Genomic DNA, 18,552 nt, shown 5'->3' with positions numbered 1-18,552 from the left:
CTGAGCACGGGGAAATGAAGAACGGGTGTGTCTGAGAGCTCCAAATACTCTTATTCGACACAAACACTTCAGCTAAGGTTTGACTCTCTGACGTAGCGGAGATAAACCCTCCCAATACAGACTAGTTAGATTATACTGTCACAGACAAAACCTGCATGGATTTATCGTCAAAGAAAACATGAGCCGTGGCTTGGCCTTGGGTGGTTTCAAAAGGTGTGGGGTGGGTGACTGGCGCTTAATCACTTCATCTGGAAGAAAAGAGCGACGTGTTGTCTTCTTGGGCTTAGCTACAACATCTCCCCCTCCAGACAATATATGTAACCCAGGGGTAATGACAGGCTGGGCGGATCGTTGAAGTGAGATTTTTTTTGACATCTTCCTGTTTCTTGCAGCACGTATCTCTCAGGTGCAGATGTTGGACTCTTTATCGAGGAGCCCCTGAGAGGATGATAAATCGCCAGAGCCCAGACCCATCTCCACTGGAACAACAATCAGGTAGCAGCACCGGAAACAAGGAACAGATTTTGTCTCCCAAACATAGCCAGGGCTATAATGAAGCCTGCACTAAGCAGACAGAAGAGAGTTGGACTGATAAACAATTCCATATCCAGTCTTCCACAGCGAGCTAGATAGCAAGTCTCATTCCTGCTGCTACATATCAATGCTGGACTCAGTGCGCCGGAGATTAATCCTCACCCTGAAATGCGCTGGGTGGGACAGAGGGTTGTGGGTTTTAGCAGGACAGGTGCAGCCTTTGCAAGACTGCCTGTCTTTCAAATGCATCAACTGGATAAACAAATTCTGTTGAGATTAATAGTTAACTTTTAATAGTTTTATTACGAAGCTAAATGCTGCTGTCTGTTTGTGCTGTGTGCATATAAAGAAGGTATGTTCCCGTTTCCCTTATCAAGGACAATTTGAACAACTAGAAATTGCATGAAAAATGCACGACTTAGAAAACCTGCTGTGTTTTGCTCCACTAGGTAAAGACATGTATTGGTATCATTTAGCCATGTGATATTATTCACTTCTTACTCTTCCATTTTTCTTTAAGTTTTATCTGAAAAATAGATTAAAAAAAATATCATACCAATGTGAAAACCTGTGTCTTCAGATTTCCGTTTACAAAAACACAGTTAGTACAATTAAACCAACAGCTAATGTGTTGTGTAAGCAACAACCAAAGCATTTAAAGAGAGCATTAAGGTATTTGGCATAAAATACTCCTTATGCATGAGTCTGGCACTAAAATGCAGGAGCGTCCTCTACGTTCTTCTCTAAACCAATCAGTCAAGGCCACTCAATTCCATATGTCTTCCAGAAAGACATATGGAAGCATAAATAAGCATCTCCGATAGAAGTAAAAGACAAACTGTCAGGAAAGATTCACTTTGTTAAATCTTAGTGACTTGTGACAGATAACTGGACCGTGTACACCAGCTTGAGTTTTTATTGTGGAGGAGCAAAAAAGCAGATAGCGATGACCGCCAGAGGCCAACTATTAGATAGCTCTTCCGTGCTATCAGCGGCCAGTAGCGCAAAGTTGCCTCATTGACCCTCCCCTACTCATAACCAGGCCTCCGCCCACATACGTAGCCTCTTTTTTTTCCAGCTATAACACTATATCAAGCCCCTGGTCTTTTCCTCGCCCTACTCCTCCTCCTCCCATATCCACTCAGTCTCTGCTGGCAGTTCCCTAAAGCCCCCTGACCTCGCACCCCATGTCTCTCCTTCCAAACCATCATGCTATAAAGCCCGAAGCACTCACAGATAAGCAAACCCCAGAAATCATGCAGGCCCAGCAGCAGAGCAGATTGAGAGTCAGAGCTCAGTACCCAGGAGGTGCCTGTAGGCTAGAAACGCTGCAGATAGCACCACTGGATAGCTGGAGTGGGGAGCCAGACAACATGAAACTTCCTGCCCTCGTTACTGGACTTTCCTTTGCTTGCACAATGCCCCTGCCTCCCACACAACCACCTCCACGCCAACTCCACCTCCATTTTTGCCCTCTCTCTCTCCCTCTGTCTGTCTGATCCCCTCCTTCTTCCTTTCAGATAAAGAGAGGGCCTCGTTCCCTGCCGACTCAAACTGACAGCTCGAGCCAAAGGGCTCCACAAGCTTTTTTGGAAGGTCTTGTTTGTTTTCATCCATCTGTGAGCATGCAGCCACTGGGGAAAAGGAATGTGACATGTTCTATTAAAACAAAATAAAAAAGAAGATCGCACAGAGATCAATGTCTTCTGAAGTTGAGCTTTGTTCAGTGCTTTAACTGTAGTCCTTTGAGGCAGATTAAGGCTGACAAACCATTTATAGTTGTTTTGTTTGCCGAGATGATTGCTTCCAAGCTACAATGAGAACTGCCATATGCCACTCATCAGCTAAAAGTAGCACACTTTAAACAACGTTCCTCTTATGAGTTTCCCTTTAAGGAAAGGACATAAAGGACGACCGCTTGTCTGTATTATCCAGAGACTACACACATCATTGAAACAATGGGAGGGGAAGAACACAAATTTACGGTTCGAGAATGCACTGGGGCAAGGCAACAGATGCTTTCAGGGGATAAAAATAGTCCTGTAGTGACAATTTGTGAGCTAGTTTATGTTCAAAAGGTTTGAGCTGATGTTTTCTTAGGTGGCACTAAATAATCCTCTTGGGCATCTTTACCTTGAACAGGCGACATGTTCCAAGATTAAAAAATAACTCTCTAACTACGCACGCAGCCACTTCCAAAAGTCCACGGGACAGTTTTCACTGTAACATGCATACATGCAGCCTTCCTGCAGTGAAAAATGGATTTATAGCACAAAAGCAAAAGTCTTTTTAAGCATTTTTTTCATATGTGTGAGCAGAAACATCCGTCACTGACAGTCACTGGAGGAAGATATAAAACTCTGACATCGAAATTGCAGCTCAGGCGAACACAGCGCTGATCAATGCCAATAAAACGAGGCCCTTTTTGCCAAGGTAGCATAGGACACCTTCCTGCAATTTAATCAGTCAGTCAGCCAGAATTAATGTTCCTAATATCATGATTTCTCCATTACTCTATTTAACATAATTAAAATGTCGAGCGCCGGGGCCATAAAGCGGGTCGTTGGAGATTGTAATTCTGCCGTAAAGCTATGAAGCATGAAAATGTCACTTACCGAGTAGCCACGGCCTGACAGCGAGTGAGTGGAACTCTGTAGGGAGAGAGAGGAGAACAGGGATGACCTTTAAGGAGTGTTTCGCTCGCTCACGCTGACATGATGAAGCAGCGTAGCTTTAATATCAGTATTCACATTAACCTTTTACCCGCCCTACCATGCACCCCACGCCTGCTCACTTTGCTACCATTCATTCTGTTCTGAACAACAGGGGTAGCTGGTCTAAAGACAAAAAGTCCCATACTACAAATACACCGTGGAAAACATGGTCCACATCTGTGTAAATACAACAGTGAGATTCTGGGTGTACTGGTCTGTCCTCATAATGTGCTGCAGTGCTACATGTGAAAATTAAGTATCATTTATTGGTTTGAATTTAGTTCCCAGAGACGTCAACAGACGAATGAGAGGGACTCCATCACCTTCATCAGGAGACAAATTAAAAAACTATTTGATACAGGAATTATTTTATAGCTGAAGATTTTAAGTGTCTGTTTAGTGCTAAAAAACTCCTTAGATTAGGAAGAGCACCACAACAAGCTTTCTTTGGATGACTGGGCAGATATTTCACCATCGGTAAATATGGTGCATAAAAATAAGAGCTAATTTCCAAAATCATAGTCTTTCATAGCCTAACATTTTCAGTGTTCCCACCATGTTCATCTCTATAAAAAATCAAGAAATCTCTGTATGCATGTGTGTTGTTTGAATTTCTCAACAACAGTCTATCAGGTCCGACACGAACTTGTTGGGAAGGTGTCATTGTGGGGTCCTGCGGGTTAGGGTGAGGCCGTTCTATGTCATCATCCTTGACCTTTATGCTGATGCACTCTTTTGTGTCCACACAATGACACCATTTCAGGTAACATAGTTTCTAAATAACAGCGCACTGTCAATGACATCAAACGACAACAGGCACTCACTAATAATAAAGGGACCCATGCATCAGTGCGTTCTCTACGTTTCTATCAACTTTTCTTCTAAGCAGCTTCAAATTTGGCGAGTGTTTGAATGAGGGACGGCCTCTTTTCAGGGCCTTCTCCCTGTTGCTAGACAACAGTGATTTGTAACCTCACGATGTCACGATGAGGTCACGAATTCCCGTCACTAGATTTGTCACCCATTTAAATAACGTGTCTTATATATGAAGCTCTATGAGCAAAAATTGATCTGTTGTCACAGATCAAAGTCATCCTGCACACTGGAACGTCATCCTTTGATGATGCTGGCATTCTTGTGATGGTGGACAGAGTTACAAAAGAAAGAAAGTGTAAAAATGATACACAGTGCCCATCAATTTTATGAGGTCTTTTACTTGTCTGTGTTTTATCTGTCCCTTTTTTATTCAGGATAAATATCTCTTTATGCAGTAAGGGACGTGTTTCGGCCCATTTAACTCCCGTGCTTTCTAATGCAGTCCTCTAAATACTGAACAAGAGCAGTATGGAGGCAGAAAAGGCTTGGTTTTGTTCTGTTCTCTTGCTCTGTCTGTCAGCGCCCAGCACGAATACCAATCTCAAAATCCCTCCCTCCACTTCCACTTTTCACTGCTTTTATTCCTCTGTCTAGATTGGCAATTTCTCCCCCCTGGTCTCTGGAGGAGACTTTTCTGCTAGACCAATTTCATCCATAGGTCCACCTTCAATCCAAAACGACCTCCCCCACACCTTCACCGCCACTGCCTCCCTTGTTTTGCACCCTCGCAATGTCCCTCATCCATTCTCCCACACCTGCTCAAAGCATCAGCCCTTGTCAACGCCTGTGTGCCCCTCTGATTTGCAGGACGGCTCCTGTGGTGACGATTAGGGAGGAACTCCTGCTGCGAACCGGAAAGTAGGCTCTGTGGGAATCAAAAGGCTATTCCCACTCTGCCCAACCTTTCTGCTATCCTCACTACCGCAACCAGAGAGGAGGCCAGAGTATGGGGCGTAAGAGCCGAACGGAAGGCAAGAATTTGTGGATAAAAAAGGCCAAAAGCGTGTTTCAAGGAAAATGCGGTCTGTTGTTTATATGTGTGCGTGTTGTGAGTGCGTTGAAATGTGTGTATGTTCATGTGTTTGTGTGCGTAAGTGCATATGTGCATAGGTGGAGTGAGGCCAAGGCCATTTGGAATTAGCCTTACTATGTCGAGTTCATTCAACTTGCAGCATTCTGAGTAGAAAGAGAGGCTTATTTAAATGATAATGAGGGACAATCCATTGGATTTAGTGCTGGTGAAGGGAGAAAAAGAGGGGAGGGAAAGGGGGATCCATTAAAACGCCAGTGGTTCATAAGCCATAGGGTCGGCATACAGCTAAACACTCTCTCTTAAAAGCCATTATACATGGCTCTCAATGGATTTCTGCAGTGCTTAGGACTTCAAAAGGATTTAAGAACCCGCCCCCGAGAGAGAGAGTGTTGGGGGAGGGAGTAGGACAAGTATGTGTGTGGTGGCGATGGTGGTTGGTGGCGAAAGAGATGGGGCGGATGCTGGCGGCATTTAAGGGTTAACTAAACAGCCCCGGAGAAGAAAAATGTTACTAAATCCACCCCCTTATCCTCTCCCAATTTCCACGCCCCCTCCTCCACTCTTCCTGCAAAAAAAAAAAGAAAGAAAGAAAGAAAGAAAAACATGGCGTTAAAAGGGGAGGGTCCTGTCCATCTTCTCCTAACCCAGACTATTGGTTTTTTACCGTTGCATGAAGGCCAGGAGGCGGGCCAATCACTACTAGTTGGACAATAATAAGAGAAAGGATGTGAACACGTATGCCCTCTGTGGCTGGAAAATAAGGTGGGTGGGTGGGTTTGGGTGCATGTGGGTGGATATGTTGGTGAATACAGTTTGGTTTTCGAGACGCCGACAGCAGCACAACTGCCACCCCCTCCTCTGCAGGACACAGTTACAGTGGAACCCACCCCCCTCTCCCACCTCACATTTCCCTAATCCCTGCGTGGCTTAGTGCAGGGGCCCTACTGCACTGCAGGCACAATTACCTAGTCAAAATAAACAGATAAAGACCCGACCGTGGCAATGAACAAACAGCATCCCCTGCATTTTTTCCTTTTTTTTTTTACCCCCTGCTCACAAATTGATGCATGACTGTTTTTACAGGCAGGCGGGTGCGTCCACATGTCGCATTTGTCTCCGTTTCCTTTGGCGGTAAGACAAGAGAAATCCATTTTACTTGTTGCCAATGCGGCATCATTAGTTAAGAGCTCTTAAAGCTGGGGAACCACTTTGATGTGGTGGAGCGTATTTTATGAAAATTAGCAGAGCTCTCAGTGCGGTGGTGGAGATTTCATGGAGCTGAAAAAGTAAGAGATATAAGGGAGACAATGACACGCTGTGTGTCACGTCCAGGCCTTCACCGGGTGGAATACAGCCAGCGAAGAAACACGAAAAGATGGAAGGAGAAAAAGAAAGATAAAGACAGGCAGAGGAGGAGAGATGGATTGATATAGATGGCGTGGCTACAGCGATCAACGTCTGTGCACCATTTATTTGGCAGCAGATTAGAGAGACATGCCACATCTAACACCGTCGCCGATTACAGCGTGCAATTTTCAACCGTGTTCTCCCCCCACCCCTCGCCATTACAGCAAGCACCACCACTTCCACCGCCCCCCTTCGTTCATGCCCCCTCCTTCTTAGTGCTTGTCGCATATCCCTGTCAGAGCTGTCAACAAGCGTTGGGCTTTTATCTGACAAGCCCGCCTCTTCCTCCTGACTTTTTCATTAAAAGACAGCCTTTTACACAAATTCAAGAAAAACAGTGCGGAGGGGGGATGCATGAGAGAAACTGAGCAGCGAGGCTTAGAGAAAAGAAAATGAAGATAGGAAAAAATTAGGCTGTTTTTTTTTCACGAGACTGAATTTTCGGTTGGAAATATGAATAACTTAAAACAATGTATTTAATAAGTTCTTTTAAATCTTTTTCCTTCCCATCATTTCAACCCTGCTGGAAAAGGAAGCTGCACATTTTCCTTCTTCCTCTCTTTCTCTCGCTCCTCCTGCTTTAGTCAGCTAAATGAACAGTCTGATTGAATTTAGTTAGGTTTGGGAGGCCTGCTTGACAGGCATTAGTTAGGAAGCATATTTCTACATTCATTTCAAATGAGCTGCTTGGGATTTTGCATAAATTCTCATTACTTCCCCTGTATTTAAATTGCATTATTTCATCCCTTATGCTGAACCAATGTCTGGTTTCCATTTTGCTTTGCCACCTACTCATCTTCTAAATGGGCTGACATATGGATGCGGGCGCAGGGATAATTGGAACCGTTCCTTTAACTCGTTCCGTTCTGGGGTTGGTGAGGTCGACCCACACCTGGCTGAACCTGGTTATGTTTAAATTTAACTGGTCACGCTTCACGTAATGGCAAGTAAACTAGGTGATATTGTGTGACCAGTTCTTTCTATGTGCTGTTAACCAACTACCCTCAGGAGCTTGGAAAGAAAAGCATCTGGACTTCTTTAAGTTTTGGTGCAGAAGCTTTTCTTTCCAAGCTGCTTAGCCTACGATGACCTGGATGACCGAGAACCTTCACAGACATATTAACCAACTAGCATTCTTCCCAACACAAAGAGGCTATCTGAGATTAGAGTTTGGGTCTCGTCTGTGGACTCACCTCACTGAGCTGCTCTTTGGAGTTGCTCCTGTGTGGTCGACTGAGTTCAGTCTCGTCCTCGCCAACTTTGACTGGATGAAGAGCCAAAGGTTTGATCTGCAGAACACACAAGACATGATGCCATCGTCTAAAAATGTAGTCATAGAATCGACCATGCCACTACTCAAAGACACTGACTTATTGTATTCTTTTTTCAGAAACAAATTTGAAAGCTGCAACAGCTTTTTGCTATAACAAGATGGCAAATAGAAGAAGACTGAAATATTTACACAGACCAGAGAAAAAACAACAATTTAAAACTATCTTGTTGAGAGCTAAGTGTACTTCATAACTGTGGTGGGCGCACATTTTAGTCTCACCTACTTTGTGTAATGCAACAAACTATAGAAACCTCTATTAATATTCATGCCATCTAAAATTGTACAGAAGGCTGGGTTGTTGATTGCTGATTGCCTTCTATCGCTGCATTTTCCAATTCAGTGTCAGCCCATGTAACAAGATCTAATAACACCAAACATTTAATCACGCTAGAAAGATTTTAGTTGTGCATTAGCCAACTTTATATCTGACTGACAGAAATGACACACAAACACAATAATTGCAAAGAAGACCAAAGTAAAAAACAAAAACAATACATTGCACACAATGGTACATGGGAAAAGAATAGCAGAACTCTGATCTACCTGCAAATATGTGAAATTTATTAACCCTTTAAGACCTACTATAGAACCAAGTCCGCCAGAGCTTATATTATATTTTTACATGCTTGGAGCCATTTCTGGGAGCATTTCAAGTTGATATACATCAATACAACCATTATAGCCCAAATTTTAATAATATGCATTAAGTGCATAGTAATTACATAAATTGCAAAAAAGTGCAATAAACTACAAAAAATTTGAAAATCGTTTTTGTTTTCTTAACATATATTTCTAGTTAGAGAAATTTAAGAGAAACTGTAAATACAAAAAAGTTGCACAAAATAGTTTCCCACCACAGGAAATTTATTTTAAGTGTCTTCATAGTTTTATTTTTGAAATACACCAATTTTTATATACTGCAGGAAAAACGAAAATAAATATTAGAGTGCAAATTTGCAAAAAAACCCCAGCATATGCATCAAAATAAACTATTTCCAGCAGTGCAATATGAGTATTAAGCATCGCAGAATCGACACAGGAAGTCATAAAGCCAAACATAACTTTTAAAAACACCAGTATAGGCTCATGAGGCCCTGATGGTAAAAAAAACTACATTTCTGCAAAATGACGTCACTTCCAGTTTCGGGCAGGTCATGTCGGACATGCGAGAGTTCGTGCTGATGGACGTAGGAAGTGTTACGAACAGCTGATCGGATCGACTAAGCGTGTTTCTGGAATATTATGTTTTTGTTGCTGCAAGTGCTTTTTATGCAGGTTTTGCAAAGCTATATGTGGAAGGAAACTGTGACCGAGGACAAGCTGATGACATAAGATGTAAGTACAACTCCTCCGGTTTCATATGCAAAAAAAATTATTGCGCTAGCTCACGTGGTTGCAGAGCTACCGGGATTTAAAAATAGTTACACAAAACGGAGCGTGCCTGCTCTGACCGGCTTTAAAGGGTTAAAATACTTTTTCATTCACTTGGTTTCCTGTCAAACCGCAACCAGCAGTGGAAGTGGAAGTTTTTTTAATCATTTATAACAAGTCTGTTAAACTGTGTCTTATATTCCAGCTCATGTTATTTCCTCTAACTTAGTCGAATGTACTTTGAACCAGGTGACTATGTAAAGCACAGTTGAATAAAAATGGGTTCAACTGACCATGGAACACAGCCTTTCAAAGGAAATACAATGAGTGTGTGAGAGTCAGTTTATACTTTGGTTAAATGCAAAATCGAACTGGCTGCAACAAAAACACCTGGAACGCAAAACCTCAACCAACAGGTGCTGGTCGCACCAGCCAGCATGGGTAATGCAGCAGGGCAAATTAAGTAAACACAACTGTGCTGGGTTTACTTAATTTAAGGGATCAGTGCAAATGCAGTTGCTCCGTGTTGAGTTTGACTGATTTATTTAACTAAAAGTCTAGTCAGCATAGTTCAGCTTGAGTGAAATAACATTTCCTTCTTGATCACATACTGTACATTAGATAATGTGAGGACACACCCGATCATACTTTGGGTAGGCAAAATTAACCAGGACAGAATAGCTCTGACCTGTAATATCCTTACCTTGGCTGAAAAATGAAAAATAATATGCTGCTGGACTAAAATTCCAGTCCAGCCCAGTTCCTCAGTTAGCTCTAAAAGCTCCATAAGCTAACTTTGAAAGGCCGGAATGACCAAGCAAAAACTTAAAGGTAACGTGAACTATGAATAGATAATACTGCAGACAATGTTGACATGTGTATAACATTTTAGAGAAAAAAAACTTACTATTTAGCACATACAGAATATCAAATAAAAGTTGATGTAATGTAAAATCATGGCGAAACCAAAACCTGACAGCCCTAATGCTAACATGGATGGTTTGCTTTATTGTAGGCCATCAAGTCCCACAGTTGGTGTGCAACCAAATTCCCAGCCAGATGGGAGGTTGGCGAGCTAAGCAAGGAAGACTGTGTGCTGCTGCAGGATCAGCCAATCACAATGTCCCGTGCTGCTTCCCCACCTTGGAGTACAGCAGCAATGGCCGCGGGGTGTAATCCATTTGACTAGCAGTTTGCGTGTAGCAGCTCCCCCGGTGGCAAGTATGGTGTCTGGCCCCGGTCTCCTGATCTCCACTGTAATTTAAGCAGATCACTGCTACAATTAACCTTTCCCGGTAAATATCAATTATGGCCCCCGGCTGGGCTAGAATTAAAAGGGTCATCAGCTAATCTGACAGGTCCTGTACGGTACCACCTGGCTGGGAGAGAGGGAGGGAGGCAGGGCGGCAGAGAGAGAGAATGTTTGTCTACCCTTGTGCCCACCAGCTCACAAGCCAAGTAGACACAATTCCCTTTTAATTACCCTGCTGCCGCCAGGGCAAGCATGCTGATTGGCCAAGGGGCATTAGCAGTGTGCTGAGGTCAATAGTGACAGGATAGGGGTAGGGTGGGGTGAGCATGGAGGAGCAGTGGGGGGGAGCTGCCGCCTAGCAATCAGGGTGTAGAAATGGAAGGAAGAGAGACCTGGCAGGTGGGCCTAATTAGGTTTGACTTCCACCTCTACCCGCCTCTCCCTCGGTCTCTCTCGCTCTCTCTCAACTAGCTGTCAGCCTAATCACTCCTTGAATCTCAAAATAGATGGTGGCCCTTTTGATTTCCTCCTCTCAAGGAGAGCACAAACAGAGCAATCCTCCTTGGCAGGGAGGCAAGCACGTCAGTAGAGACGGAACGTCGAGGTACAGCCACAGTTGTGTTGCTGTCAAGTGCTGGCGCTGAATACTTTGTTTACTCAGCATCAGTGTTGCTGACACATTCCCAAAGTGCCCAAAGTGCTTCCGTCTCCTCAGGGACTTTGGGGTTACATTTCCCAGTCAGCAATCAATTTGGCTATTGATCAAAACACAGCTTCTAATTAGGCACCTAGGTTAATGATGTAGCGTGCAAAGACCGTTCCCCAACCTGCTGTTCAATTGCATGGGATAGCAATTGATCTAGGCAGGAATTCACCAACTCTGACAAGGGATTGGCAGCTTGGACTGCCTGTGATTAAGTGAGGGACTAATTTCCTGTCTGGGGAGGTGCTTAATTGGCCCTAAACTCCCAGCTATATAGCTTTCATGTTTTTTCCCCCCTTTTCTTTTGTTGTATACTCATTAATGTTAAAGGACGAGTTAGTAAGCTTGACAATGGGACTAATTGTCTTTGCTAAAATTCAACTGCTTGCAAGTGGTGACAAAGTCCAAGGTTATAACTATTCTCTATTCCTAAATGATGTCTTTAAAATCCACTCTGGGCAAAACAGAGAGAAAACACTGTTATCACTGCTTCGAAATGTCACATAGTTTTTGTGAAAAAAAACTTTATTTAGGTTTGTTCCAGACAGTATTAGGGGAAGGCTAATCAGGCTGTAGCAGCAACTAAATGTTCTTATTGTGATGCTATGTGAAGTGTGTAGAAACTGTGAGCACAGTCATGTAATAGAGACTAGCTGAAAAAGTAATTAATTATAGTTACTAGTTACTTCTTCAAAAAAGTAACTGAGTTACAAGATTCTAAAAGTAATGAATTACTTGAAAAGTAACTATTGTGTTACTTAAAAAAATGTTTAACCCTCTGGGCTCCAGGGTATAACTGGCCATTTTTAACCACTTTTGATTTTCCCTCCACATTTAACCTTTAAAAATATTTACTTTGCCTTGTTTGGTGTCATTCTTTTCAGCACAACCTCACGTTTCTGAATTTACGGTTATGTTTTCATTTTGACACACCGCATTAACACAACTGATCTAAAATCACAGAAAAAACATAAAAACCGAGTAGAAAAAGATATATTTTTTACTGCAACCATCACAAACATGTTTAATGAATCAAATTTCATAACTTTAAATGCAAATATAAATTGTCAATTTTAAAATCATATGCACAAGTTTTGTAAACAACAAAGTTATTTGCAGCTATTTACCTTTTACCCTCTTTTTTTATAACCATTTCAAACTATTTATATAACAATCAGGTGTTCTGCATTCAATATGTACGTCTTTCTCTCTCTCCCTCTCTCGCTGTCACCCCTAAAACTTCCCCCTCTTCCCCCTTCATGTTGTCATATCATTGTTTGATTGGTCAACATGGTACATTTTTCCACCAACAGAAAAGGGCGTTTTTTTGTTTTGTTTTGTTATTTTTTGCTCAGAGAGTGCTCGCTGCGCTGTCCTTAGACGTTAAACGAGACGAAACGATTGAGGAAAAAACGCCGCGTATACATTGTTTATCATCTACATCATGGTTTTACGTGGCCTATCAACACAATTTAAAAAATTTTTCTTCCTCAGTCAAACAGCAGCACTCATGCGATTGTTTTGCCTCCTTAGCTCCAGGTGTTGTGCTAGACAGTGATCGTGATCACCGTCCGCAGCTGCTTAAAGCTGTAGCGCCCAGATTACTTACAGCTACTTCCTGCAACTGATATAAGGTGCGGTAAGCTGAACACAGCTTCAACCGTCTGTTTGTTGAAAAATAGTAACGTGACCGCATTTTCTTGTTAGTAACGGTATTGTAACAATAGGAATAGTAATTAGTTAGATTACTCGTTAGTGAAAAAAGTAATGCCGTTAGTAACGCCGTTACTTGTAATGCCGTTATAACCATCACTGGTCATTTGATGCAGGACTGTATTAGCACAAAATCATATAGCGTTAATACCAAATGAGCAGCTCGTGAGTCTTGACTATAAATTCTACATTTGGCAGCTCTTAGTGAAAACTGCAGGGATAACTATTTATTCAAAAGTGTTTTTAAACTTGACTTTTTTCATCCATCCATTTTCTTCCACTTATCTAGGGCTGGGTGTAGGGGAAGCTAGCTAAGCAGAGATCCCAGACCCCCATCTCCCCAGCCACCTCCTCCACTTTATCCAGGAGTACACTGAAACGTTCCTAGACCAGCAGAGATATAGTCTCCTCCAGCGTGGCCTCCTTCCTGTAGGACATCCCTGCATCATCTCACCTAGAAGACCCAGGAGGCATCCTTGTCAGATGCCCAAACCATCCAAAAATTGCAAATGCAACCTGCCTCTCACTGTCACTCTTGTGATTGCATCTGAATGACGCCATTAAGACCATTAAATGACCAGCATCTGAATTCCAGACAACAGAGTTAATGAAACCAACAATGAGCAAACAACAATGCTACGTATCCCATATCTGAAAAGGATGCAGTAATGTGTGTGTGAGTGAGACTGGGGAGATGACTTAAGACTACAGAGAGAAGAGAAATAGGAGGAAAAAAACACAGCTTCACTTAGCTGGCCTGTGTTTTACATGAATAATGTACTGGAAATTAGCTCCATTAGTCTCGGTATTGAACATGTCTGCAGACCATCTCTGGAGGCTGCTGCTCTGTGCTCTTTAATTATCTTCAAAAGGCCCTCCAGCATCTTAATTTCCCCCCAAGTTGAGTAGGGCCGACGTGGGTCTCCTCATTTATACTACTCTAACCCTGGGTGAAGTCGCAAAGCCCCTCTGCGTAGAAAGGGTTAGACATAGATGGACATAGTAGTGGCTCATATCTGCTCAGGCTTGGCTAAGTTTCTTTTTCCATTCACTCTTCCGCCCTCTTCCTGCAGTGTCTATCAATCGGCAGCTTGTCAGCAGGGAGCTGGCAGGAGGCTCGCGGGTGATGCTTTGTTGTACTGCTCCTTTGATCCTTCCTCCTTCTTCACCTTGCAGGGGGTTTTATGGGGGCATCGAATGACTGCGTGGTCTCCCACCTTTTCCCTCCTTGAATCAAAGAAGCTGTTAGCTCTGCCCTCGATTTTCCTCTCCTTGCTCCAGTTCCTCTGTTCGCTCTGCCTTGTCTCTCCCTAGCCTGCCGTCACCTGTCAACAGTGCTGAGGGAGGCTGTGCTTTGGCCTTGTTCCAGTGTCAGTCCTCATTACCCTAAGATCTTGGACCTTGCCTCCCACACACACTCCCTTCTTTCTGCTATTCTTCTCTACGGGCTTCCCCTGCACAGTGAGGAGGAGATGAGGGGCAATACAAGAAGGCCTGAAGATGACTGATAGAGATCCTTCCTCTAATTTGTTCTGAAAAGTGTCCTGCGCAAAGGACCCTCACCCCCATTAACCCAACAACAGGCTGCTACCGCTGCTCAGGGAGCACATGTGTGTGTGCGTGTGTCTATCTGGGATCGTGTATGTGTGTGAGGGTGGCCCGGTGGTGCGGCAGGCAAAGGCACCTCCGCGCTCAGTGCCGAGCTCCGGCACCGGCTCAATCTATCGGCTCATTATCCCTCCCGCCCAAGCTGGGGCGCAGACAAGTGCACTTTAGGGCCACAGGCCAAATTGATTCATCTGCCTTCATTTTCTTCAGGCGCAGAAGTGGCAGCTGCTTGGAGGCAGGGAAAGGAGCTATAAGATGGTGAGACACACAGACAGGAGAGAGGCAAGGAGAGAGAGTCTGTACGCGAGTGAGATAAAGGAAGGATGCATCGAGAGAGAAAGAGAGGTATTCCTGACTTTGTTCCTCATCCATGCGTTATTTCACTTTCCTTCTCTCTCTCCCTCTACAGCACAACCAACACCTCCCTCCCTTGAATCGCTATCAATACATGCACTCACTCCCCCACCAAGTCCCAAGTTGGAAATTAGCCCAAGGACAAGCAAGTGGATTTACTACAGGGAGCGCAAATGGATTTTTGCTTTTATTTTGACGAGTCCCAGTGTATCCATTACAGCTTTTAATCATACATTATTCATAGAGCTCACTTTATAATAAATGACCACATAAAAAGGGATACACATATTATACAAGTCCTAAAATGCCCCCATAACGCTGTCTCCTACTGCACTCAGAACTACATCACATTTGTAAGCTGGTTTACAAATACGAGCCTGTGATGGTGTTTCCATTCCAAGCGCCGACGCCAGGACACGACAAGAGTCGGCAGATTAAAAGCCACGCTGCATATAAATGAGGTACTGTGCAAACAAATGAGAAGGTGTGACCTATTAGCCATTTGTGTCCTCTGCACAAAATTGCAGTGTAGAATGCAGCCGAGTGTAAAGCTAACAGGGGTGGCCACTGCAACCGCCCCGCACTGTAACAAAGCAGTCAACCTGAAAGCAGAGCCACCTACTCGGCCTGATTCCCAGCCAACGGGGACCTCAGGAGAGCCTGAGTGTCCCGCAGGGCCCCATCTAAAACAGATGAACTGGGGAGAAGAGCATTCCCTCTGGGCCCTGGGTCTCTCCAATCACTCTCACCATATGCCTCCTGGGGGAGTGAGGGAACAAGGCAAGAGAGGAGGAAGGGGAGGTGCATCTGCTCCCAAATACGAACCTATCCCTCAGCACCTGTCCCCGGGGTTCACTGACAACTGCAACCAACAGACACGCACACACACCTTACCTGTCAGCCAAGACCATAGGAACAGTATCTGTCCTGAACAGATAAGCCCCTTACAGCGGAAACACCCCAGCCCCCTCCTCTCCCTCTCAACTCTCACTCCAAGGCAACCATTTCTCAAAGCTACAAACAACAATTAGGAGGATGATGTTAAAATGCTAATGATGTTATTGGAAGGAAAACAAGGAAGCAGTGCTGTGGATCTGCGTCTTGCTCTCCAATTGTGAAGCCTCTTCTTTATTTCTTGTTTTTTTGCGAGACACGCACAGCTTCCACTTCGGTGTACAAAGGTTCGCAAAGCTCTTATGCATGCTTACAAGAAAAATTCAAATGGTGATCATATTGGAGGCTGTTTATTTTTCCCCAACTTGCATAATCATTTGCAAGTCAAAGTTCACTTTGACTTTCAAAAAAAAAAAGAAGAAAAAGGGCACGTTCAAAGTCTCAGTAAACCAATTTCAGGTTGTGGTACATGCTGCTGGAAATGCCACATTTGCACTTTGTGTTCAGCTAAACCTTTAGGAGCGTAAGAGAGAAAATGATTTATTCATTCATTTTCAGGTGTGTGTGCCTTTACAGCCGTCTCAGCCGTCCTTTCCAATCGCCAAGTTAAAGTGAAAATAGATCTGTATTCTCTCCAACAGATCAGAAAATAAGAATAAAAATTAACTGTTTACACGTAACATTGTGTCTCTCAAACAGAGATGTGTGACTGATTGTAGGCATTTTCACTGCAGAACATATGTTACAAATGAGTTCCTTATGTCTTAGTTACATCATAATGCAGTATTGTAAAAGATACATGCAGTAAATAAAGAGGGCTTTTTGCCTATAGTGAGTGTTGACTCTAATAACGGTAGGATGGAAAATTGTGCCGAAGGTTTTGAGTGGAATGGATTTATCACTTATGACTCTCAACTACATCGCCCTTAAGTGGACAGAGATAAGACTGGTGTAAACAGTCTTATCAGCTGATAAGAGTCTGTTGGCGGGACAGCTCAGTGGTCCAGACAGATGTCGAAATGACACACGGTGTTTGGCTACACACGGAGATTTTCACAACTTGAACTCACAAGTTAACTGAAAATCAAAGCCAGAACTGCTCTCTGTAAATATGAAGCAAATCCAGATGAAGGTCACGCAATAAACAAAAGTACTGACAGCAGTTATCAGTATTATCATTAATGTATAACATTCTAGTCACTGCTCTCAGCCTAACCCCAGTTTCTTCAAAGATCAAGTTATTTTTTAATAAATGACTTGATTTCTACATTTTAATTTGCCTCTGATAAATTACACACAGGGCACTGTGCACCACTGATCCATGGGCAAAGACCATTCAGCTGCCGTGAAACCATTAATTATTTTTTAACACTTGAAAATGATCTTATTAGTTGTAAAAATTACATTTTTGGAAGTGCAACATTCACACTCTCTCCTGTGTCTGCACCTGATAACTTTGTCACCCTCACACGTACTATAAGAAATGTTTAATTTCCTCTAATGTAATCTGAAATAATTATCAGTTGAAGCTGACATTCGCACTGCAAAAAGGCTCCTTTTAACAAATTCACCGAAAGCACACACACACACACGCGCGCATGCACACACACAACTTAAAATACCTATCACTCACTGCAGCATAATTAAAACACTGAAGATGAGATTGTTGGTTAAAAGGAAATGAGCAAGTCATTAAAAGATAGACAGTTGAAGAAGAGTCTTAAACTTTTAGTTGGTTTAACTTTAGACTGTGTTCTTCAGTTGGTTGGGGCAATAGGTCCTTAACAGGAATGTCGGGGTGATATTATATTTTCTAATCAATATGTGGCCAACCAGCACGGGGCAGAGGATGAGCTATGGGACTGCATAAAGGGAAAGTATAAAATGAGTAATATTTCTGAATCATGCTCTTGTGCTGGGTCTCTGGATTTAAAATTAGTCCCCTTTCAAGAGCTGTGACCAAGAAGCTGATCCTAAATGATCTTAACTGTATCTTGTTTATTTGTTTAGTGTGTAAACCTTTTACTTTACAGCTGACATACATATCAGCGCCAGTATGCCTGTAATAAGAATCTATTCTGCAACATAATATATTATTATGAGTATATTCATGGGGCTCCAGTTACAATGAACAGCAGCAGAAGCTAAGACAGCTCACAGGAAAACTAACCGCCAAAGCCAGTTCAAGAATCTTAAACCTAATAACAGACAGACTCAGGAGAACAAAGAACACACAATGTTTGAATTTTATTCAGAGCTAACTATGAGGCAATAAAGTGAAGAAAAAAACACGAAGAAGCTGTGTAATATTTGGACATTTAAGTCCTGGTGCTGTAGCAACGTATGCTAGAGCTAACCTGTGAGACTTGTGAGGAGGTGAGGCATGTCATCAGAGGTAACTGAAAGTTAAGAGGAAAGAGACAGAAAGAGGGAGTTTTCGAAAGAGAGAGAGGTGAGGTAAATGGAAGGATTCGCGAGGTAGTTTGCAGTCAAAGAGTGTGAGAGAGAGACCGGGAGAGACAGCCAGAGTGCTCTGGGCTTTTTAATAGGAGGCAGATGCAACACATGTAATGAATCAGCTTCGGTTCGACGCTGCTTCCCTCTGATGTCTGAGCGCTGGCCCTGCCCTTGGAAAACTTCTGGGACGTTATCTCATGCCTGCATAGCACACAGTACCAGTAAATTTTGCAGGAAGTGTTATGTGTTAGATGAAGGTGGGGAAGGGGAGGTAGGAGTGCTGTGTGTATTGGCGCACTCATA

General features: G+C 43.2%; 1 protein-coding gene across 9 annotated transcripts in view; it reads right to left on the bottom strand.

Annotated features, from left to right (window-relative positions):
- Window positions 1-18,552, bottom strand: part of fbrsl1 (fibrosin-like 1) — a 275,349-nt gene that overhangs the window by 145,173 nt on the left and 111,624 nt on the right. For all 9 annotated transcript variants that reach the window (XM_005733579.1, XM_005733572.1, XM_005733578.1 and 6 more), the window contains 2 exons: window positions 7,758-7,853; window positions 3,150-3,185 (listed from right to left, as the gene is read on the bottom strand). In XM_005733579.1, coding sequence (XP_005733636.1) covers window positions 3,150-3,185; window positions 7,758-7,853 — 132 coding nt within the window. The remainder of the gene's footprint in view (window positions 1-3,149; window positions 3,186-7,757; window positions 7,854-18,552) is intronic.

Source organism: Pundamilia nyererei, unplaced genomic scaffold (assembly GCF_000239375.1).
Source record: "Pundamilia nyererei isolate P.nyererei 1_Seehausen unplaced genomic scaffold, PunNye1.0 scaffold00053, whole genome shotgun sequence".
Lineage (NCBI taxonomy): Eukaryota > Metazoa > Chordata > Actinopteri > Cichliformes > Cichlidae > Pundamilia > Pundamilia nyererei.
The sequence above is the reverse complement of the archived record's forward strand: the minus strand, read 5'-3'. Positions and strand labels throughout refer to the sequence as shown.